The sequence below is a fragment of the Lissotriton helveticus genome, chromosome 4_1, assembly GCF_964261635.1.
Source record: "Lissotriton helveticus chromosome 4_1, aLisHel1.1, whole genome shotgun sequence".
Lineage (NCBI taxonomy): Eukaryota > Metazoa > Chordata > Amphibia > Caudata > Salamandridae > Lissotriton > Lissotriton helveticus.
The window spans coordinates 704,633,889-704,657,725 of record NC_136063.1 but is presented as its reverse complement, the minus strand read 5'-3'; the positions used below and the strand labels follow the sequence as shown (position 1 = coordinate 704,657,725).

At 49.4% G+C, this 23,837-nt stretch overlaps 1 protein-coding gene across 1 annotated transcript in view; it reads right to left on the bottom strand.

The window, feature by feature from the left end:
* Nucleotides 1-23,837, bottom strand: part of PRKDC (protein kinase, DNA-activated, catalytic subunit) — a 3,158,350-nt gene that overhangs the window by 60,287 nt on the left and 3,074,226 nt on the right. The window contains exon 85 of the mRNA XM_078687323.1: nucleotides 1,369-1,508. Within this exon, the coding sequence (XP_078543449.1) occupies nucleotides 1,369-1,508 (140 nt within the window). The remainder of the gene's footprint in view (nucleotides 1-1,368; nucleotides 1,509-23,837) is intronic.

Below are 23,837 nucleotides of genomic sequence, written 5' to 3'. Positions count from 1 at the left end.
CCAGTACCACCACCGCCAGTACCAGTACCACCACCACCAGTACTACCACCACCAGTACTACCAGTACCACCACCACCACCAGTACTACCACTACCACCACCACCACCAGTACTACCAGTACTACAGCCACCAGTACTACCACTACCACCCCCACCAGTACTACCACTACCACCACCACCAGTACTATGACCACCAGTACTACCACTACCAGTACTACCACTACCAGTACCACCACCACCAGTACTACCACCACCAGTACCACCACCACCAGTACTACCACTACCAATACTACCACTACCAGTACTACCACCACCAGTACCACCACTACCACTAATACTACCACTACCAGTACCACCACCAATACTGACACTATCAGTATCACCACCACCAGTACTACCACTACCAGTACCACCACCACCAATACTACCACTACCAGTACCACCACCACCAATACTACCAGTACCACCACCACCAGTACTACCAGTACCACCACAACCACCACCAACACTACCAATACCACCACCAATACTACCAATACCACCAAGCATTGGCATAGCCAATAGGTCTCGCTTTTGGGACCTTATAAGTATTTAGTTATGCAGCACAATATCCTTGGTACAACAACATCAACTGCTGCATGGCTAAACACTTATAAGGTCCCAAAGGCGAGACCTATTGGCTATGCCAATGCTTGTTACCAAATGTCTCTATTTAGCTAGGGGGCGCTGGGAATGAAGTTTGCTGTTTCTATTTAGGGCTGGCACAGTAAAATAACTATTATATTTTCCCCTGGGCTACCAACCGTATCTTGATATGTGCCCTTGTGACGGGAGCTCTGGTCAGACTATGCTGCACTTTGAACTATTTTGTACATTTTATTTAAAATATACAAAGCACTTTTTACTTCCGCTTCGAACAACACCACTTACCGGCGAGCAGGGGTACTGCTCAAGAAATTCTTTCCAGATCCAGTCTGATGCATTGGGATTATTTTAAGGTAAGGCACCCGTGGCTAGATCTCTAATATGTTAGGAGTTGACACTTGATAATTGAGAATAATTTGATGAAAACCGAGGAAGAGCTCCACATTCTGGTCACAAAGTAGTTGAAAAACAGGAACTACCAACTGCTTCAATACTTGTGTGATACGTGAAATATACAGTGGTAACAAACGGACTTAACAGAAACTACTAACTGAAGGGAACAATTTTTAATCTACAAATTGATTACAGGTATTTAATTTTTGCTGTGTACCATTTACTGTTTATTCTCACCTTTTTTTGCAAATCATATGAATTGATAAAAACAATAAAAACTGTGTATCAATTAAAACAATTTCATACGTTTCCAATTGAAATATCAACTTACCATGTTATTATTGCAGGATTGGCACCAGACAGCTTCCTTTTGGCATAGTTTACTTTTTGGATAGGATACCAGTTTATTTCCATGGTATTCACTTCCTTGGTCCAAGTACCTCCTTTTTTTAGTTGCTTCAGCTCGAGATTCTAACAATTATAAAAATTATTATCCAAGTTACACATGAGTGATTATTTTATTTAAAGTTGTTTTTTAAAACATGATATTGCACCCAAGTTGGTTACTGGGAGCTTTACAGTAGTAAAAATCATTAAATGCAAGGAGTGCATGGCGATAAAAAGGATACAAAAATGTTGAACAATAAGAGTAAAGAAAAATATAGCACACAAATATATATTATACTGCCCCTTGCATGATGATACAGGATGGCTGAAGTTATTTTCAGGGCCCAGAACTTAAGCATGGCATGTTGCGCACACTGATTTTTCAAGTTTTGACAAAGATGTTTAGGTACTTGTATTTAAGTGTATCATTTATCACAATACATTTTTGGGTGTACTTGCACTAGGACAGCTCTCAATCTACAACTAGTCTGCTCATTTGTAGTACGGTCAATGTGTTTGGCAGAATGTACAGAATCACAGACCACTGGCATGCAGTGGACGAAGATAAGGAGCAGTGAGTGAATCTCAAAACAATTGATGCATGGTGCTCACTGTGCCCATGATCAATGGCCAGATGTTCAGCAAACCCATACTGCAAAAGCTAGAGAATGCTCTTCCACGGAGACCGATATAGTTGTGGTAGCAAGGAAATTTCCTATGTTCCCGAACGGCAGTTAACATGACTGCCTAGCTCTAACCTGTCCTTTAACAAATGGGGCATCATAAAATAGAGAACTTAGATGTAAAATAAAAAACAATGTATATAAAATAATTTTAATATAGTTTTCTGCTTTATATCTTTGTAACCAATATCCATAAATTTCAGTTAAAAGGTGTATTTGGGCTTTCTCTCATGTAAGTTGTACAGCTGTGCACATGACTTGCTGAGATGGTTAATTATAGAGTCTACACGACCTTATACTCACATTGTGCTTGGAAGGGTAAATAGATATGGATAAGACAGTACTTGATATTTAAATGGAGTTTTCCTTCTTTACCTTTGCAGTGAAGATTTAGGAAAAGAGCTGTCCTGAGTATGAATCAAATGCATCTGTTTGAACGAAAATGCCATATTTTTGACAGACTATATTTAAAACACAGTATTCTGGTGAAATATCTCAGAAGATAAGAGATAACCCATCCAGGTTGATAGATGTTTCATTTATCATCGACGTACAAGTTACTTACCTTCAGTAACGATGTATCTGGTAGAGACGATTCTAGCCACTGATTCCTTAATGTAGAATTATCCCCAGACGTGAGACTGGATCCGGAAAACTTTTCTTTTCCCAGCATCTCTGTGCGCCGGGGGGCGGTACTGCGTGACTCAGCCCTTACGTCGTCTGAGGGAGTGACATCAGCGAGGTCACATAAGACCCACCCTGGCGCGCTGACATCTGATTTCTTCCGGGAACTTTTCCGCGCCACAACGCGGAGCCATCAGAAACAAAAACTGTGAGAATATGGGAACAGTGTGCGAAACAGCAGGTAACAAAAAGGAAAGAAGTGAATGGGGGGGGGGGGGACGGCCCATCCGGAAAAGTGCCAGGCACAGTGGCACCGAAAGTCATAGAAGGGAAGAGCAGTCACAGCCACTTCAAAGTAACCCCGCAACAAATGCAACATTCTCCCTGGAGACAGGAAAAGCATATGAAAAAACTGTGCAACAAACGGAGAAGCCTGCAACCACAGTCCATTAATAGTGAAAGACAAAAGAGTAACGACAATTTAACCCGAGACAACACCATCAGGGAAAGTTGCGTCCCCTGAAAGGAGCAAAGGCTGAGACCCAGCCAAAGACACCAACTCAGAGGACTGCACATGAGTCCGAAACTCCAAACAAGGAAAAAGGAAGGGGAAATACGAGAAGGCCCCACACTAGAAGCACCAGAGTGTAGGGACGCCAGAGCACCCATCAACCTATCAGTCACGTCCCAGAAGGGAGCGACGGATGCAACCCCACCAAACCAGCATCCCGCCAGGGAGGAGTGAAAGAGGCACTCGCAGAAGACCAAGCACCCAGAAGCAGGCGAGTGCGGAAGGCAAGAAGAGGGTTCTCGCAGAACAGGGAGGAAGGGTGAGTCGCAAAGGAATCTGCGGCTAGAATCGTCTCTACCAGATACATCATTACCGAAGGTAAGTAACTTGTACATCTGCTAGAGACTACTAGCCGCAGATTCCTTAACGTAGAATAGATACCCTAGCCATACCCACGGGGAAGGAGGGCCTGCGAGAGGACCCCACCAGCCTGGACATAACAGCAGTTCCCATAGGGGACGAGTCCGACGGACAGGGCAAGGAGCCCTGTTCCCCCAGGCAAGGGGAAACCCCTATAGTCAGAACACCACCGATCCCAAGGTGGATGCAGAAAGAAGAAGAAGAAGCCCGTTCACACTCCACAGAGGAAGAAGGGCAAGGCAAGGGGAGACCAAAGTACCCCACACCTACATCAGGCAACAAAAACCTCCATCCAAGGGTCAAGACCAGGAAGAGGAGAAAAAACAACCTAAAGACTCCAAGGAGACGAGGCAGAAGGCAGGCAAGTCCCCTCCCCACCTGGGAACACACACTGCGAAGAGGGCAGCTGATCCCGCTACAGCTAAAATCAAGAGACCAGACAGACCAGCGCCTACATCAATAAGCAGGCAGAGGAAGAAAGAGCAGCCCGGGGACACCTAGGAAGACCGGGCAGGGTGCGCCTGAAAGAGGGAGGAACAGAAATCCATCCCAGTCCCCAAGACAGAGAGCTAGAAGGCAAAGAAGGCCCCGGACGCACTCCAGAAAAGGGCCTGCACACACAACACAAACTGACTTGGAACCAGAGCCATGACACCAGGCCGCAAATGGCTGGGCAGACCAGGCTAACAACACAGCGACCCCGGAGAAGGATACCCCGGTGCGCGTCCAAAGGCAGTCCCACCACCAAGAAGGAAATTGCACCTGCAACGTACTTAAACGCCAGGGAGAGCAGAAGCCCGAAGGCGACCACAACTTCCAAGCACAGAACAAGCTATATAACAGCTACCGTCATCCCACCTGGGGTATGTTAGTCCCAAGACATGGGAACCCTCTTAGGAAGAAACTTCCGCAGCAGAGGACAACAGAAAGAACCGCGGGAAAAAAGCCCCGCAGAAGGCTTGTCAAGCAGCCATGAGCAAACGACAGGAGGCCTAATCTTAGGGCCAATCTGGTGCAGGTAATCCAAGTAAAAAGACACAGCGCCGGCCAGCAGCCAACAGAGCTACTGTCCCAATAAAGAAGATTCGTAGGCACATGAATCACACAGATCACTGAGGGGGAGGAGAAGGAGGAGGAGGCCGAAGCCCTGCCAAGAACCTCTGGATGGCCGAGTCTGCCAGCGCGTGGAACAGAAGAGTGCCATTGAAGGTAAGATCCACCAGCCGTTCCCGAACATTTTCCGGGACCACAATGTCCCGGACCAAGCATGGCGGCGAAGGGCAATGGAAGACGCCATGGCACGACCAAGCACCTCCGAGATGTCCAGAGGGGAGCAAAGAATAAACGCCGCCAGCTCCCGGCCATCTAACACATGATGCCGCAAGTCAACACCAGCACCCTCCTGAGGAGCCGCAAATCCAAGGGACTCCACGAGTCCCACAAAAAAGAGGTGGCCCTAGTGAACACACAAAGTGTTAAGGGCCCGCAGAGCCGCACTGGTCAAAGTAAACATATTTCGGCTCCAAGAGTCAGGCCAGAGGGCCTCCCGGGAAGGTGGAGCTAACAGAGACGGTAGGGAAGGAAAGGCGGTCCGCAACAGGGGCCCACTGGCAGAGGGGTGGAGGAAAAGACACGCCGTGTCACGCGGCGCCGGAAGGTGTCGATGGAGAAGGTGTTGGGGCACCGGATCCCCCGTGGCAGGGCGTCCCCAAGTCCCCGTCAGAGAAGAATGGAGCGAACCCTCAAAGGGGAGCAGCAGCTCCCTTCCACCAGAGCCCTGGTGGAGAACCTCCAACAAATGATCTGCGGGGAAATGGGCAGCCGGATCTCACATGCTCAAAATTCCCAACAGCCGTGGAAACAGCACGAGCGAAGGCCGCACCTGCCTCCATAGGGCCCCACGGTGGAAAAAGCAGCTCCTGCGTGGGAGCCAGCTGCAAACTAAGGCAGCCGTCCGCGAAGCCAGCAGGAGTGGGCAAGGGCCAGGCCCGAAAGGGAGAAAGAGCCGCTGAAGAATAGGGGACTTGCGGTATATCTGGCGAACGCCGCCGTGATGGCAGGGAGCCGTCTTTTGATGACGCCGTGGAGAAAGCCATGACGCGGCGGGCCGTCTCCGGTGAGGACAACACCAGCAGGCGCGCAACCTCTGGAGAAGAAGGGAAGTCCGAGGAGGAATCCGAGACCTGACGCCTGTACGGTGCTGTAGAATCCGCAACCTGGAGCAGTGCGTCATCGTCCAACACCACAGGAGACGCCGGACAGACCTCCACCTCTTCACATGGCGCCGGGGACCGGGGCTGGGATGGAGCTGAGGTGGTCAGGGGGCAGCGCCGGAACGGCGCCAACTCGATCTCCAACAAGGCAGCCGTCTGCGTGGAGGAACGAGAAGCAACTGGAGAGCGACAAGGAGTCCCCGGCCAGCCTCGCCCCATGGGGGGACGAGAAAGGTCCACCGACCTCCACGGCGGCGGCTGCACATCTGCATGCACGGAGGGACGAGAGGGGCCCGGGGACCGACCAGGACTCCCCGGCCAACCTCGACACACAAGAGGACGAGAGGGGCCCTCCGACCCTTTGGTGCAGCCGGCCTCGACTCGACCTCCGACGTGGCATTCGCGTGCGCGGAGTAACGAGAGGGGACCGGGGAGGGACGAAGGGTCCCCCGCCAGCCTCGACCCATGACGGGACGAGGGGGGCGCGCCGGCAGCTGCAGGCGCTATAGCTGCATCACCTCGGCCTTAGACAGGATCACCTTGTCAAAGAGCCGAGAGGGGCTCGTGGATGCGACCCGAGCCCCGGCACTCCCGTAAGAGTTTGCGGCAGAGCCAGGGCGCCTTGGTCCAAAGGAGGGACCCCGAAGGGCCGCACCCCAACGGCACCACATCCTTCAAGCCTGGATCGAACCAGTCGGCGCCGGGGCAAAACCCGCTGGCGATGCCGCGGAAGGCCTTGCACTGCGCAAGGGATCCGCTGACGTTCCAGGAGGGGAAGGAGGAAGAGGAGGAACCAGCGAGGCCTGCAAAGCCGCCGCATATGCCTCCAACTGGGCTCTTGACGCCCCCTCACCAGGAAACGGTGGAGAGGGGGACGATACGCGGGGCCCACGCCCCCAACAGGCCAGGAACCAGCCCTCGGGGACAAACTGCGACACTTACCCATAGGGGAGCGACGCTCTTGCGGCACAGGAGAGGGATGAGGACTATGACGTCCGCTCGGAAAACAAGCGTCCACAAGATTAACTAGTGTATTAATACAGGAACTCTTTCTCCGCTCTTTCATTGTGTTCTTTTGTACTCGAATAGAGAACCAAACCGACGCCATTTTGCTGTACATGTATTAGATTCGGGCAGAAGTCACGTGCTGTCCTCCAGCAGTCAAGTAGGCCCCGTTAGTTGAGTTACACAAGGCAGCTGAATTTAGACTATTCTTCCTCGTTCTAAGACACAAGGTCGTATCTGGCTTCAGAGGTGATAAGCACATTCCTGGAGGCGCCGTGCCTGTGCTCCCAGGAACCGAGACGAAAGGGAGTCACCCCTCCTGACCCTCCCCAATTATAGCAGAGGCAGAGTTCTAAACAAGCTTTTTGTGCCATATATGGTCTTTCCTCTGAGCTACTGTACCAGCCAGTACTTTTCCATGTACGGTGATCTTATGTAACGCAATGAAAGCATTTATGCCATGTATTGAGTGTGAATCGTCAGTCTTCTCCACGCACTGGCTGGGTGACGTCAGAGAGGCTCCTCTATAGAGTATTTATTGTTTAATAAACGATTGACTTTTCTTCACTGCCAACTGACTGATTATTTGGTAACACTATATTTGGGGGCTATTGGTAGGTATAGCTCTATAGATTATTTTCGTAGTACGACAGTTGGCGACTCTGGTGGGACTCCACGTTTGGGGTCGTCCTCCCGTAATACAGGGTAAGGAAGGACAATTGAAGGGGTACTCTGGTCGTGGGGGTGGACTGATTAACGATTCTGGCTGAACTCCGCTCTCGCGATCAGAGAGCCCCAGCTGCTAGTGACCCCTCGCCGGAGTCCTACGGGCGTATCTCAGGAGCTGACCGTGTTGGTTTTCAGGAGTGGGCAGTAAAGAATACAAAATCATACCTGAGTGCACCAGGTGAGTGTATTGGTTTGGTGTCTTTGGATTACGCTGTTGAGCGGCGTCTTGGAAACAGTTAACTCTATTTGGTTTTGGTGGTCGGCGTACCACGGAGAACTTTGGTGGTCTGACGGGGTGGCATTGAGGCTGCACGGGCAGATGCTCCACGGACTTGTTTGGTGAATAATAGAGGTTTTCGATCAGACGCCTTGGTAAGGCACGTGTGGTGCTCACCCGGCCGGACTGTTCTCGGAAAGGCCCGCGGTTGCACTTGGGTAGCGTTTTGGAAACATCTGAAGCGGCGCTAAGGCAGCGGGCTCAGTCAGAATAGTCTTGAAGGTGAACCAGGAAGACCACAGGATGGTCTGTAGGCCGGTCTGTGGTTAATTCCTGTCTGATGGCCTCTTGGTAGTCTCCGGACTGCTTGTTTTTGGTATCTGTTTGGTCTGGTAGTCGGAAATCTGCGAGTTCTCCACGAACGGGAGACGACGGCCTCCGTTCTTTGGCTGTTTGGTTTTGGAAAAGACATGTCAATGTAAAATACTGTATGTTTTGTTCATCTATTTTGTATGTCAGATCCCGTTTGAGGTGAGATTGAGTATGAGAGAACATGGCCATGTTTGAGAGTTTGTGAATGGGTACATTGTGGATAAACAAAATGTAGTGTTTTAGTAAAATATGTTTTGGATGTTGCTACCGCCGTAAGAGCGGACGATTGGATGAAAGCCAGCCTGCTCCGCAAGAGGGCAGCCCAAATTTTGATATGTATGTAAAGCATGGCCTTACGCCTATTTTGTTTAATAATTTAAGGCACAAGTATACGAAGGATAATGTGGAATTCCAATGGCCCTTAACTGGTCATTAGATGAGAAAAAGATACAGTATTTACAGGATCGATTGTTCGCCAAAAGAAGCCGGCAGGCGATGTTCGATTCTTAAAAGCTGTGACAGAAAGAGGCGAAACGCCGTCGTATAAGGGAAGAGAAATTGCTTAAAATAAAAAATGGCCAGATCATAACTCAGAAAGCTGTAGAATATGATGGGGAGCAAACTGAGAAAAAATATTGAATGTTTGGATAGATAGTTTAGGTTACAGGCGGATAAAAGTTACACAGCTCGAACTGAGCCAGAGGATGAAATTGAGGACTTATTGGATGTACGTCCTCGCCCCCTTATGATCCGCAGCGAGTGTATCCCGCGATACCTCTTGCAATGGCCCCCGCCTCGTCCGCTCCACAAGCTACGGCCCCGGCTGTTACCACAGCCCCTACCCCTACGGGGGTAGTTTTCACTCCTGCCTCTCCGGTATCGGCCACAGCTACATTATTGACTGGTGTCCCGTCACCCCCTGCTATGTTCCCTGTAACCTTAGCTTTGCCGGCCTCGGCTTAGGCCATCTTTGTCGGCCACGTCGACGCCAGCTAGGATTGATTCGACCCCCTCCCATGTCCCCGGAACTCTGGATACCCGACGGTTGTATAGAGAAAAACAGATGGTGATAGATCAAGCATCCCAATGGGTGCGGAATGCCATCTATACAGTCACAGACATATGGGGGACCATGAAGGATTACGAACCAGTCATGCAGCAATATGCTTTAGAAACTATGGCCTATCGTTTAATTTCCCTATGGAAACAATGTTTTGAAGATTGGAGAGCCCCACAGGTCCTATATGCCATTGTGGACCAGGCACATAAATTCGAATTGGGAATAGAAGATGTATATGGGAATCTGGTGACTATAATGAAGTATCGGGAAAGGTTGTTTACTAAATGCCCGAATTGGGACTCTCAGCATCCCATGCGGGAAGTTCATCCTATTTACCATCCCGAAATCCCTGAGGTCAGAGATGGTGGTAATCAAACCATTCAAGCTCGCTTTGAAGCCTGGTTCCAAGGGCAATGGGTTTATACCCCTTGGAAAAAGAGTGAGGTTCTTTCCCTAAAGTCCCAGCTACCTGATCCTCGGAAAAATCCCACTGCTTATTATAAAGAGCTTACTCAGGCTGCTTCATCAGCCGTGATGACTTTGGCTGATATAGAATTATTTTTCGGGTTACTGGTCCCCGTCGTGCACGATCACCATCACGTTAATGAGTTAGGAGGAACCTGGGATCAAATTAAAGACTGGGATAAGGATCGGAAACCCGGGGATAAACCTAGACCGGAAATTTTGGCCTTGCCGGGTCGGATCATTACATATATGCATACTTTAATTCCACCCCGGAAGGTGGATTGGGATAAATTAAAAGCTTACAAACAGAAGAAGGATGAGAGTGTGTCTGATTTCTTTACTCGATTTGAGGGAGTGTTCATTGATTTTAGTGGTCAAGATTTGTTAGTGGTGTGAGAAGTTGGCCTGATATATGATGCTCACTAGTTCTAGTGATCACCTTGTATCAGTCCAAACAACCCTTATGGTGATTGGTTGTAAGTCAACCTTATAGACTAGCTATCCTAATGGTAGCATGGACAAAGCAGTATTAGGCTAAACTCTTTTGGCATGTGAAGCCAGCTGTTTTACCACATATAACCCCTTGAATACCAGATGAAAGTACACCACACAGGTTGTTATGAAAATAAACAGTGTATTTATTAATAACAAACACCTCTGAACTCTTTATGAGGTCAGAGGACTAAGCACATGACAATCTCTTAGGAAAAATACGAAAAGTTGCACAAAGTTACAATGGTGCCCTAGGGGCACGACAAACCATATACTAAGTAAATGGTATAAGGAAATCGATAGAAGGAATGGAGCTGTCCAGAGGCTGTGGGATCGCTGGGACAAATCAAAGAAAGAGGGAGGCCTCCTTACTGGTTAGGGACAAGGAGGAGTAACTGTAAAAGTAAGGACAAGTCCCAAGATAAACACTAATGTGTGATAAGCCCAGGAAGTGTGTATGCCGTATATTTCAAATAATTCTATCTAACATATGAACATCTGAGATACAGAAGATAACAACAATATCAGCCATGTGAGTTAAAAACAAGCATTTTATTCACAATCATTAAAACAATGTTTATGCCCAAATGAATATACAATGTTAAAAAGTTTTAGACAGATTCATACAGTTCCAAATTCTCTAAAAGAACAGATATATAATACACACAAATTATAAAACAGTAAAAAATTGTTGTAGTTGTCGACGCAGCGTTTCGGTGTACCAACGATGTCACCTTCTTCAGGACAAACAATTTCTAAATGAAACAACATCATAATTAAAATCATACCTTGAACTATACAAAAAAGGCTTTTCTTCTTTATTACATACATGGTTCATTGTTCATTTCTTTTCCGTCTCAGCATTTGGGGCTATAGTTAATCTACATATCACATGGTAATTTGTTTATTAACTCTGGTACAGCAATTTGGAGCTAGGTGTATTGTGCATATCACGTGGTAATTCTTTTGTTAATTCAAGGGATATGGAATTCACCTTATTATGTTACAGAAGGATTTGAGACATAGCTGGCATTACACATGGGGCTTTACAAAGTAGTCAAGGGTGTGGACCTGTGGTAAAGGGTGTGGACCTTTCCTACGTCAGAGAGAAGAATTCTCTGGGAACATACCTGTAGAAACACTTTTCTTTCCACAAATCCGTACTTTTCAATTTACTCGGGTTTGTGGTTCCAGGATGGTTCGAGTTTTGTGGGTGATCTGGTGTCTTAAATTCCAGATAGATACGCCTTAAACAAATGAAATTGGTCTTGTAATATTATGTACAAAAGGCTAGGACTAAATAATCAATACTCAGTTCTGTCTTCATTTACCTTAATGCATCAGGTGATTTCTTTAGTAGGAGGAACTGGACGGGAGCCACCGTTTTTTGTTATATTAAAAAACCGCTATGAATTAGAAAATAGAAAATCATAAAGGCTCATTTGTAGTATCCTTATGTTTTATAGGTTTATGAAAGTTACAACCGTACTAGTTCCATTACTAACTAGTGTTCCTATATTACAAAAGACGGGGCTACTGGAGTGTATTAATAGAACTCACCAAAACATAGGGGGTTAATCGTCCCTTCAATGCAGAGCCACTGGATGCCTTCAATTCAATCCACGGTATCGGTGCACGTGCGTTATCAATAAAATTAGCATGGAGGTTCCTTATTTCCCTCGGTGCTGTGTAAAATTAAATGAAACACACAGTCTTACTAAATACTTATTTGTTTAAACTTCCTTGTTTCTTTTAGGCTGTCTTCATGGATTAAGACACCTAGAATGCGTTCTGTTCTAACCATATTTATTCAATGTAGTCCCTTGGTAAGGTTACATTATATTTATATTTATATGGAGTTATCCTGAATGATCATTACTTATGGGAACAGGACCAAAAACAGACACATTAGCCATCCCATACTATTCCTTTCAATGGCCATTTGGTCTATTTTATCGTTTCCCATTTTTTTATTTATTTCCTCAGTTTCTTAAACCTTGCAGCATTAACTCCTATGGTCTCTCTTTAGGCTTCTTAAGTAATGCTCTGCATACCTTAAACACTCTCTGCAGAGAGCAAACACACAGCACTTAGCACTTACCTATCGTGTGAAAAGCGGCCTCCCTGCTCCCCTCACAGTCCAGTTTTTGGATCGCTGGGACTACACTATCCTGACCAGAGGTAAGTAATAGGAGGCCCACGGAGCGCGTGTGCAGAGTGTGAACTCACACGCGAGATGCGTAACAACGTCTATGGACAGTACAGTTCAAGGTAAAGGTGAGTAAGGACAATCCTGACTAGTCAGGACTAAAACGACTGTGGATTTGGACACTAGGACAGTTAAACTACCCTTGAGCACCGAAATGCTCTTGTTACCTCACCCACGGGCTGCGGGTGCATAGGTGTCAAAGTGTGTCGGCTTTCCGCGTTGAAGTCTATGGAGCCTGGAGGAAAAGATGCTGCAGGCGACCAGGAGGAAGATGTCCGGTGCGATCCAAGGGTGGATCGGTGAAGAAGAGGACCTGAAAGCAGAGGGGACAGTGTTCAAAGTCACTAGCCAGTGACCGGTGTGGAACCAGGAGGGAACCAGATGCTGTTGTCACGATCAGGTGAAGAGTGGACGCTTGTCTCTGCAGCCACGTGGACCAGGAGGTGTCTTCGACGACCAGGATGGAGGCACGAGCTGTCCCACGCAGGCTCTCGCTGTCGGCGGTGTTGGATCCGGATTCGGCGTCAACAGGCCTTGGCAAAGGCAACCCACGCGGTGAGTGGAAACGGCGTCTGGAGTGGACCAGGAGGGTCCAGGGTGCTCCTCTTTTGGAAGGGAGCAAGGGCCAGTCTGGAGCAACCAGACCAGCAGTGAAGTTGTCGTGGATCGTCGTCTAGGAGGCCACTAGCCAGCCGGCAAGTGACCAGACAACGCGTCGAGCAGCAAACAGGCAGAAGGGCCCCACGCAGATCTCGTGGATGCTGGAGGGCTTATCTTCGGTGCAGGAGCTGCTCGGGACTGGGGCTTCTCAATCCCCAAAGCACTTGGTCGAGTTTACCTCGGGAGTTGTGCTGGAAGCAAAGTGCAGTTTCTTTCAAGATGGCCGGTCCCACGTGTCTCGTCGCACCCACAGATCTCAGCTGTGCTGCAGATGTGAGTTGAGGTCGGAGAGGTCTGGGAATCCGGGTCTCGTCGGGCTCTGAAGTCTGGATCCTCGAGGGAAGACGACAAAGTGAAGCCGCTGGACGCTTGATGGTGCCTGCAGTTGCAGGGTGGACATTCCTTGCCCACACGGGAGATTCTTCAGTCTTATGTGGAGCAGAACGTCGAAGTCCAGAGTTTCTTCTTGTAAAGTTGTTCAGGATAATCTAATTTGGAATAGGACCAGCTCCTACCTTTATTCTCCTAAAGGGGGCTGCACTACTGACTAGGTCCCTCCCCTGGGTGGGACCAGGAAGGGCGGTGACTACACCCCCTCTCCTTTGTCCGGTTTTCGCGCCAGAGCTGGGGCAGGGATGCCCCAGCAACTGGTTTGAACCGGTGTATGCACAGGGCACCTTGTGTGCCCCAGGCATGTCTCATTCCTTTCAGGCCTGTCCTACCCAATAAACAAAATCCTGCCTTGGGTGGTGCTAGCACCTCCCAAGGCAGGAAACCCTTTGTCCAAGCCTCTCTCGCTGGAAGGACTCCCAGCAGCAGGAGGTCAGACTTGTGTCTGTGGTGGCAGCATCCATTTTGTGATGCCAAGGCTCGAGTTAACTTTAACCGGGGTTCTCAGTTACATACATGTCGTGTCCCTCTAGAAGGGTGGAATGCTACCCCCGTCGCTAGAATTGGCATGGGGGTAGTATTCCAATTCGTATGACACCTTACTCGACGCACAAGTTACTACTTGTGTAACGATATATCTGTAAGAGACATTAGTTAGTATTAGATTCCTTACCGACCCACCCATCCTCCCCGTTCTGCGAACCGATATCTAGGGTTAGGGTTATCCCCCTTTCAGGGCCCTAGTTTCATTGGCACCAGTGTTGGTTTTTTACATGGCTCAGCGCTTCTGGCGCGGAAAAGCTGTGTCTAAGAACTGACGTCAGCACGCGGAGGCGGCGTCTAAGTACTCCGACGACGTCATCACGGCGCCCACGACGCCGACGAAGGACGCAGAGTTGCAGACGACGCCTACCGACGCGCAAGGGTACTGCTACGCAAAAATTTCCGGATCCAGTCTGACGCCTGGGGATATTCTAAGGTAAGGAATCTAATACGAACGTGTCTCTTTCAGATATGTCTTGATAATGCTATACCAAAGTTAGCATTCAACCGCGAGGATTATAATGCACTTAAGAGAATATGGTATAGCGTTATCATGGAACAGCTATTAGGGCTTGGTTCCGCAAACTGCAGACGGGCTCAGCTCATGCCAGAGCACCATCTCACATAATTCCAAGCACTCTGCCTTCAGGATTGATAAAGCCTGCCATAGGAGCGACTGATAGGAGTATATGTGTCCATTTTAGGGTTAGATATAGGTATACTATATCTACAGCAAAGGGTGATTACACCACCTTGCCCCAGCTGTCTTAGCAGCCAGTTGTGTCTGTTTAGATGGCCAGCCAGGGGTGGCATAATACATGCTTCAGCCCCTGGTAGGCCCTGGGTACACCTATGCCCTGGGCACCTATGGTACACTGTACAGGGACTGATAAGGTGGCCCAGTACCAATTGGTAAATGCACCTAAAGTACATGGATGTCAATTTAGAGAGAGAACAGCTCTGGGGCTGCTCTGTCCGGGCAAAATAATGTATCTGTCGGGTTTTCTGGAATCCCGGTAGTGAGCCCCATTTCCGAGCCCCTCCCACTTACCATAGGTCCAGCTACGGTCTGCCCCTGTGAGAAGTTGGCCTGGTATATGATGTCCACTATTCTAGTGGGCACCTTGCACCAGTCCAAACAACCCTTATGGTGATGGTTGTAAAGTCAACCATATAGACCAGATATCCTAGTGGTAACATGGACAAAGCAGTCTTAGGCTAAAACTTCAGAGAGCATGTGAAGCCAGCTGTTTTACCATATGTAATCCCTTGAATACCAAATGAAAGGACACCACAAAAGGTATATATAAAATATATATGTATTTATTACAAACACAACCCCTCTGCACTCTTTATGAGGTCATAGTTCGAGATACAGCACAAGTTACTCAATAAGCATACTATAAGTTGCACAAATACAATTCTGCCCTAGGGGCCTCACGAACCATATACTAAGTAAGTGGTATAAGAACCACTTCAGAAAAGGTGAGTAGGCCTAGGAAATCGCTGGGGCTACACTAAACAACCAAGGGTTTGGAAGCAGGAGACCCACGGGGAGCATGTGCAGTGTCTAACCACACACGCAGGTTGCCATAAAGTTTCAATGGGAACGTAAAAGTTACAAAGTAGTAGATTTTGGACACTTCCGGATGGACTACGGGAAAACCCTGTTAAACTAGGACACTTAGATAGTTAATACCCATGGGAGCACCGGAGTACTCGAGTTACCTCACCCAGGGAAGCCGGGTGCATAGGTGTTCTTTCGTGTCGGGTTTCGTCGCGGTTTCCTATGGAGAGCTGCAAGAAAGTGCTGCAGGCGACCAGGAGAAAAGTGTCCGGGTGGATCGGAGTCGAGAAGAACCTGAAAGCAGATGGGACAGAGTCTGGGTCACTATCCAGTGACCAGGAAGGAACAAGGCGATGTCGAGATGCAATCAGGTGAAGAGGTGAAGCTTGTCTCTGCAGCCACGAGGACCAGGAGGCGTCGACGACAACCAGGAGCTGGAGTCGAACTGTCCCATGACGGATCTAGCTGTTGGCGGTGTCGGTATCCGGATTGGACCCAACAAACCTTGGCAAATGCAATCCACGCAGGATGGGAAGATTGTCTTCAGTTCAGACCAGCAAGGTCTGGGGAGCTTCTCCTTCGCAGGGAAGCTGGAGCAAGCACGGAGCAACCAGGCAAGCGGTGTAGTTTCACAAAGATGTCTTCATAGGGCTTACTAGCCAACGGGCTAGCAACCGCGAAGATGCGTCGACCTGAAATGCAGGCGCAGGCCCCACGCGGCACTCGTGGAGTGTGGAGGGCTGAGCTTTGGTGCAAATGCTGCTCGGGTCTGGGGCTTCTCAAACCCCATGCACAACTTCGAGGGTACCTCAGAAGCTGCACAGGTAGCAAAAAGCAGGTAGTCCAGGATGTCCGATCCCACGTCTCTCGTGTCTGCCACAGGTCTCAGCTTTGATGTGGGTCGGAGTCAGAGAAGTCTGGAAGTCGAGTTCCTGCGTCGCTAAGTCTTCGGCTTACGGCGGGAGCGTCGACAAAGCAAACTGGCAAGCTAATGGTGGTGCCTGGGTGGTCACTCCTTGACCACAAGGGAGATGTCTTCAGTCTCCCAGTCGATATGGAGCGTCGAAGGTCCAAGTGTTTCGTTTCAGAGTTTCTTTCCAGGATAATCTAAAGTCTCTAGACTATGCTAAACTAAGGTGCTGGATTACCTGCTAGATCCCTCCTATGGGTGGAACTTGCGAAGGAGGTGGTTGCACCCCTTTCCCTTTGTCCAGTTTCGCGCCAGAGCTGGGGCTGGAGTGCCCCTGCAACTGGTTTGAACCGGGCTATGCATGGAGCACCTGGCAGTGTCTGGAAAAGCATCTTTCCATTCTACCCACCCTGCCCAAATACACTACTGGCTGTCTGGGGAGGTGCTGGCACCTCCCTCGACAGGAAACCTATTGTCCAGGCCTCCTTTGCTGGAGTTTCCCCCAGCTGCAGGAGGTCAGACTCATGTCTGTGGCAGCAGCATCCATTTTGTGATGCTGAGGCTCCGTTTAACTTTAACCGGGTAAAGCAGTAACCAACATGTCTTCTCCCTCTAGAAGGGTGGAATGCTACCCCCGCCGCCAGAATTGGCGGGGGTAGTATTCCAAAGTGTATGACACCTAACACGACATGTTTTGATAAAGCCAAACCAAAGTTAGCATTAACCGCGAGGATTATAATGCACTTAAGAGTATATGGTATGGCTATATCACAGAACAGCTATAAGGACTTGGTTCCGAAAGCTGCAGACAGGCTCAGCTCATGCTAGAGCACAATCTCACATAAAACTAAGTACTCTGCCTTCAGGATTGTCAAGGCCTGCCATAGGAGTGACTTATAGGTATATATGCGTCTCTATATAAGAGTAGATATAGGAATACTATATCTAAGCAAGGGGTGATTACATGACCTTGCCCAAGCTGAGTGATCAGCCTGTGGTGTCAGTTTGGATGGCCAGCCAGGGGTGGCATAATACATGCTGCAGCCCCTGGTAGGCCTTGGATGCACCTATGCCCTGGGTACCTATGGTACACTATACAGGGGCTCACAAAGGTGACCCAATACCCAATCAGGTATGTACCTAAAGTACATGGTATCAGTTTAGAGAGAGAACAGCTGGGCTGTGGGTCTGATTAGCAGGCCCACAGCCACACTAAAGTCGAAAAAACAGTAAATCACAGCAAAAAGTGGGATTGACCATAGGAAGCAGACCCTACTCTCCTACAGCCCCGTATTCCGCAGTATAAGATGCCAATGCATTTCTTGGCATAACCTCTTACTGTCGCCAGTGGATTCCTAACTTTTCTCTTCTTACTAACCCTCTCTTGTACTTAACCACAAAGGATGTGCATGAACCTTTACCTTGGACTGATGAATGTAAGAAGTCATTTGATTCTTTGAAAACTGATCTCTGTTCTGCACCTGTCCTAGGGACTCCTGACTACCGAAAGCATTTTGTGCTTTATGTACACGAGGTGGACGGTTGTTCGCTTTCTGTGTAAACACAAGGATTTGGTGGTAAGCAAAGGCCTTGTGCTTATTTTTCAGCAGTATTGGATTATGTTGCCAGAGCGCTTCCCAGCTGTTTGAGGGCTACCGCTGCGGTGGCCGTGGCCATCCGACAGTCGGAAGGACTCGTTTCAAATTCTGACCTCTCAGTGATGGTACCGCACGCTGTGGATACGCTCTTAAACAAAACAAAAACTCAGCACTTTACGAGTGCACGGCTTACTGGATACGAATTGACTCTATTTGCCTCCCATATAACAATCAAAAGGTGTGCCACTTTGAATCCAGCCACGTTACTACCCCTCCCTTCGGACGAGCCAAATAACGACATACATGATCGCATATTTCGGACTGAGGAAGAAACGAAGGGACGGGTGGACCTCACAGACACGCCCCAATCTGTCCCCCAAGGGGAGTTGTATGTGGATGGCTCTTGTTTCAAGTTACCAGATGGCACAACGAGAGCTGCGTATGCTATCACCACCCTCCGTACTGTAGCTGAGGCTTCTCGAGTTCCCTACCATTCAGCGCAAGCAGCTGAGTTAATAGCATTACTGCAAGCATGTGAATTAAGTGAAGGATTGAGGGTAAACATTTACACTGATAGCCAGTACACCTTTGGCGTGGCTCATAGTTTTGGAAAATTGTGGGCAGAGAGGGGGTTTCTCACTTCGCACGGCCAACGAATACAACATGGCCCTTTGATCTTAAGGTTGTTAACTGCTTTGACCCTGCCCCAAAAGGTAGCAATTTTGAAGTGTAGTGCCCACAAAGCAATAGTGGATACGGTGGGAGAGGGGAATGCTTTTGCCGATCAGCTAGCGAAGGAAACTGCCATATCTAAAATGTCTCCCATGTATGTAAGTTCGGCTAGATGGGTTGAGGAGTCCGATCTGTTTGACAATACCTAGATACATGGATACATGGAAAGCGTTTGAGAAATACAGAAAGAAGCTACCCCTGCCGAACTATCCTGTTGGGAAAATGAGGTGGGGAGGTTGGATGATAATGGTTGTTGGTTTGACTTAAGTGAGAAACAAAGGTGGATGCTCCCCAATGCATTTGTTAACGCTGTAGTGACTATGGCTCATGGAACAGCGCATATTGGAGCAAAAGGCATTTGTGCTCTGTTAGATCCGGTTTGGAATAATCCTAATATCCCTAAAACTGCGGCTCATTTAGTTCAGCATTGCATGGTTTGCTTACGGCATAATCCAGGAGGGGCGGAACCTGTTCTCAGCGGAAACTTTGCACCCCCATCCTTACCTTTTGAAGTACTTCACATGGATTATATTCAGTTCGAAAGAGTGAATAATTTGAATTATGTTCTGGTGGTGGTTTCTGCTTTCAGTAAATGGGTAGAAGCCTACCCCACCAAGGAAAACACTGCTCTAGCGATAGCCAAAGCATTGATTAAGGAGTTTTTCCCTAGATACAGATTACCTTTACAGCCGTGAACTTACGGCGGGCTTTCTGTACTGCCTGGGTAAAATCAGGATAGAAGGATAAGATGGTATTGTCATAGCGCACTTCCCCGTTCTCACGGGCCAGGCGTAGAACTGTATCTCGGTCACGGTAATTTAAAAATCTCATTATCACCGGCTGGGGTGGGGCTCCTGGAGGAGGTCACGCCGCCAAAGATCTGTGCGCCCTCTCAATGGGCATGTGGGCGGAGATGGAGTCTTTACCAAATAGGTCTCCCAGCAGGCGTTCCATGAAGTCCTCCAGCCTGCCTGTGTTTGTTGATTCAGCAAGGCCCAGTACCCTCACGTTGTTCCTTCAGGAACGAGCCTCCAACTCCTCGTTTTTCTCCGCGATGGGCCTTAATAGTTTGACCATCTGAAGCATGTGTTGCTTAGTCGTGCCTGCCCCATCCTCCAGAGTCAACACCCTTTGTTCCGCTTCCTTAAGACGCTCTTCGTGCTGGTCCAGCTTCTCCACCACCTTGTCCAGCCGGTTATTCATCGGGTCCATTTTGGAGTCAATGGAGGTGAGGCTCTCTTGCATTCCTATCAGGAGGGCCTTCCAGTCTTCGTCCCGGGGTTCTGGGGGGTCCTGGCCGCTCCTGTCTCTAGAGCTGGAGCCAACTGTCTTCCTGGCATCAAAGGAAAGCTTTGCCTGCTTGGGCTCGGTGCGCCCCATGGTGTGCTGTAGAGAGGGGTGGTGCGCCCCTCGCGCGGGAGTAATGCGGACAGCGCAGTGGAGGCACCTCTCGGATATCTCTCCCTCACTCCATGGGAACTGTCAGTGCTCCGTGTACACAGGTCTCCCCACCCTCTCCTGGGTACAAGGTCAGCGTCTGATCCACTTTATTTCAGCTCGTTCTCCCACGTTTTGAGGCAGGCAGCGGTTACAACAAGGTGAAGAAGCGCTGTCGCCAACGTCCGCCACGCGCGGGTGCCCAGTCCCGGCCCTTACGCAAAATGGCGCCCCGCAGCCTTTCCGACCGCGCGGGTGTCCTCCAGGCCGTCACCACAATCGCCACTCCCCTCACGCAGGTGGTTCCCTCCAGGGAGCCAGCACCCCGGGCCCCTCGTCAGGAATGGGTCTCCCCAGACGCCTCCAGGCGAGTAGTTACCCAGTTCGCAGCCTCAGCACTCAGTTTGCGGGCCGTTTGCAGCCCCCCACACGTCTCTTGAGCAGCTCGGGAACCTCATCAAGCGGGGCCTCAAATTTCAATCTAGGTGCTCCCACGCGCCAGTATTAGTGAGTCACGATGCTCCGCTCCTCTCATGCAGGCCTCCGTCGTGGTGCACAGCGTCCAGCCGCCTCACAGAGTTTTCGGCGCCTTCGCAGCCAGGCCCACAAATCCCCAGCCTCGCGTAGTGCCAGGCAGCCGACGGGCTCACCAGCCTCTACGCCACTCTGCTCCGCCGCCGAACTGCCGTGACTCCCCGCCACACCTGACAGCGTCGCAGGAGCCTCAGAATCAGCGCTCCGGCAGCCACTAATGTTCCGCTGTCCGAAATCGGGTAGTCCAGCCCATTAAGACGCCAAGGATGGGCAAGTTGAGGAATACCTGAAGCGGGATCGCAGCGGGGAGCTGAGGGAAGAGGCCTCCCGAAGATGATCCTGATCCCACTCGCCTCTGTCAGACATTGGCTGATGGAATACTGCTGTAGCGGCGGACACTAGTAGCTCTGAACTGTAAAGACTCCTACCTGTTGTTCCGAATTGGTGATGTATATTTACTGTTTAATGTACGCCAAGATAGTTGCTGCTGCCTGGGCACTCGCCGACGTCCTGTCATAGAGTACCCCATGATCAACGGGGGAATGGATGGGTGAAATAGAGCGGTAGAGTGATAGTGCGGGAGCCCTTTGCGGTCCCCCTTGGAGGGCATTCCCCTGATTAAGAGTTTGGGGTTAGGTTGTGTGTGACGGATGAAAGTTGTTCTGTTGGATGATTGGGGGGGGGGAGGGAGGGATATTTCTGGCAAGTTTGGGGGGCCGGCGTGGGTGGGGGTTGGTAGGGAGGGTACATGCACACAGCGGGAATGGGCAAGATGGTACTGATTATTGCAACAGGCTGATTGCGCTGTGTAAGACTCATGGCCAATAGTAACGGTACTAATGGTGAATTGAATGTGATGTCCTGGAATGTCAGGGGGCTGAATGACCCCAGAAAGCGAAGACAGGTACTGGGTTACTTAGATTGCCATCACATCCATGTCGCCCTGTTACAGGAGACACACCTCCCTCATGGAGGATTGACCCCGTTTGCCTCACGCTGGGCCTCCCACCATTGCTTCGCTTCCTACTCCAGCTACTCCAGAGGGGCCTGCATCCTCATTAAGAAGGGGGTGAGATTTGTGCAGGGAGGATTGGATGTGGACCCTGAAGGGAGATACTGTCTATTGTGGGGAAGGTTAAACTCCCAAGATGTTGTGATTGCTAACTTTTACGGCCCTAACAGATGATGATCACCCCCTCCTAGTGCTCAAAGGCAAGCTTAACACGTTAGGATCCACCTATATCATATGGGGAGGGGACTTCAATACGGTTTTAGATCCCAAATATGACCGATCTCATGCAGTAGCAGCACTACACCACTGCACAACGTACATTTCAGGACATTTTAAAGTCAGATTACTTATTGGATACATGGCGTCATCTGCACCCCTTCCAGAGAGAAGGGACGCATCATTCAGCAGTACATAACACGTGGGCCAGACTGGATTACATATTGGTAGCTCTGGGAATGGCACATTGGATAAGCAAGGTATTACACCTGGCCCGCACATACTCGGATCATTCCCCAGTACTGGTGACGATTAACCCTCCGGTAGATCTTTCCCCTTTCCTGGGTTGGCGGCTGAATCCAAGGCACTTGCAGGATGCAGTGTTCAAAACGGAGATGGAACTAGACATTCAGGACTTTTTCGTTCGGAACACGGACTCGGTTGCGAGCCTCATGACGGTATGGGAGGCGTTCAAAGTGACAGTACGCGGTTGGTGTATGGCTAAGGGGGGGGGGCGGTATACTTCGGGACTTCCGGCGGGAGCTCCAAAAGTTAGAAGGGGAACTGAAAACACTAGAGAGGGAGATTAGCGCGGGAAGAGACACCGGGGAACTGCGTGCCAACCTCAGGGAGAAACTATCAGAATACGAGGAAGCGGCGGACAGGGAGTGTAAATTCCGTGGGAAACACCACGTAGCCCGAGTGTACGGAGAAGGGGATAGGCCGGGTAAAGCCCTGGCCGGCGCGATACGTGTCCCCAGGTTTTAAAAGTATGTTGCGGAATTGCAAGATGAACAGGGAAATTGAGGTTCCGTGAGAATTGTTACGGTGTTTTGGGCATGATCGAATATGGGCAAGTTTGGTATCTACGAACCGTAAATAACGAGTTCAGTGAGTGTACGCGTTTTCGCTACACTACTTGGCGGGGTTCGCCTTATTTACGTGTTTCTACATCTAGACCCTTGGGTTCCATTTTAGATACGGCATCCATTTTGTTTCTTGCCCTCACGTAGTCAGCGAACAGGCAACTGTCCGCCTCGTGACCCTTTAGTTCCCAAGCCTTACGAAAGATGCATATTCCTTTCATGCGTCTTTTATGACCGGGGGAATGGCACTGCAGAGGCAGATGGCTCCGCATGAGGGTAATCTTGCCATGCCGGTCTATTATTTCAGCCCAGTACATGCTGGGATCCAGCTCTTTGATCCTACGATCATGCTTCCGATATTACCCTCACCTTCTTTTCTTTACGAATGTCTGTCTTCCTTGCAGCTGTTCTTGTCTCTTTCTCTTGCTCATTTACAACTAGAGTGGAATGTGCCTAGCGGTAAGAAGATGTGCTTTTACAGTTGGGAACCGGCGATGTTACTGTAATTATGTTTCGGGGTTCTGAATACATGAAAGCGATCCTTTTGAAATTTACTGTGGGAACTGAGTTGTAACCTTTTGTTTACATGTTGTGCAAGGACAAAGTCTTGTATAAAAGAGAGCGACTCACATATGCAATGTGAAGCAGACTCTCAGAACCTACACTCTGTTGTACTTCTTGTGACTTTTGCCTCCCTGCAGTAATAAACGCTGATCTTTGACGCCGAAGGAAGTCTCCCGTGTCTCTGTCTTTAGTGCGCCAGAACAGGTATCCCACGAAGGTTTTAGGTGTTGTCCCCTGGCACCGCTGGGCCTTAAATAGTCCAGTCCTTCAGTTGGCGCCCAACGTGGGGCGACATCAGCGGTACCGGTCCAAAGCCTGACGATTGTGAGGAACTTCGTGTGAAATCTCCGAGGAAAAGGTGCACCCCGCTTCATCGATCCTGTT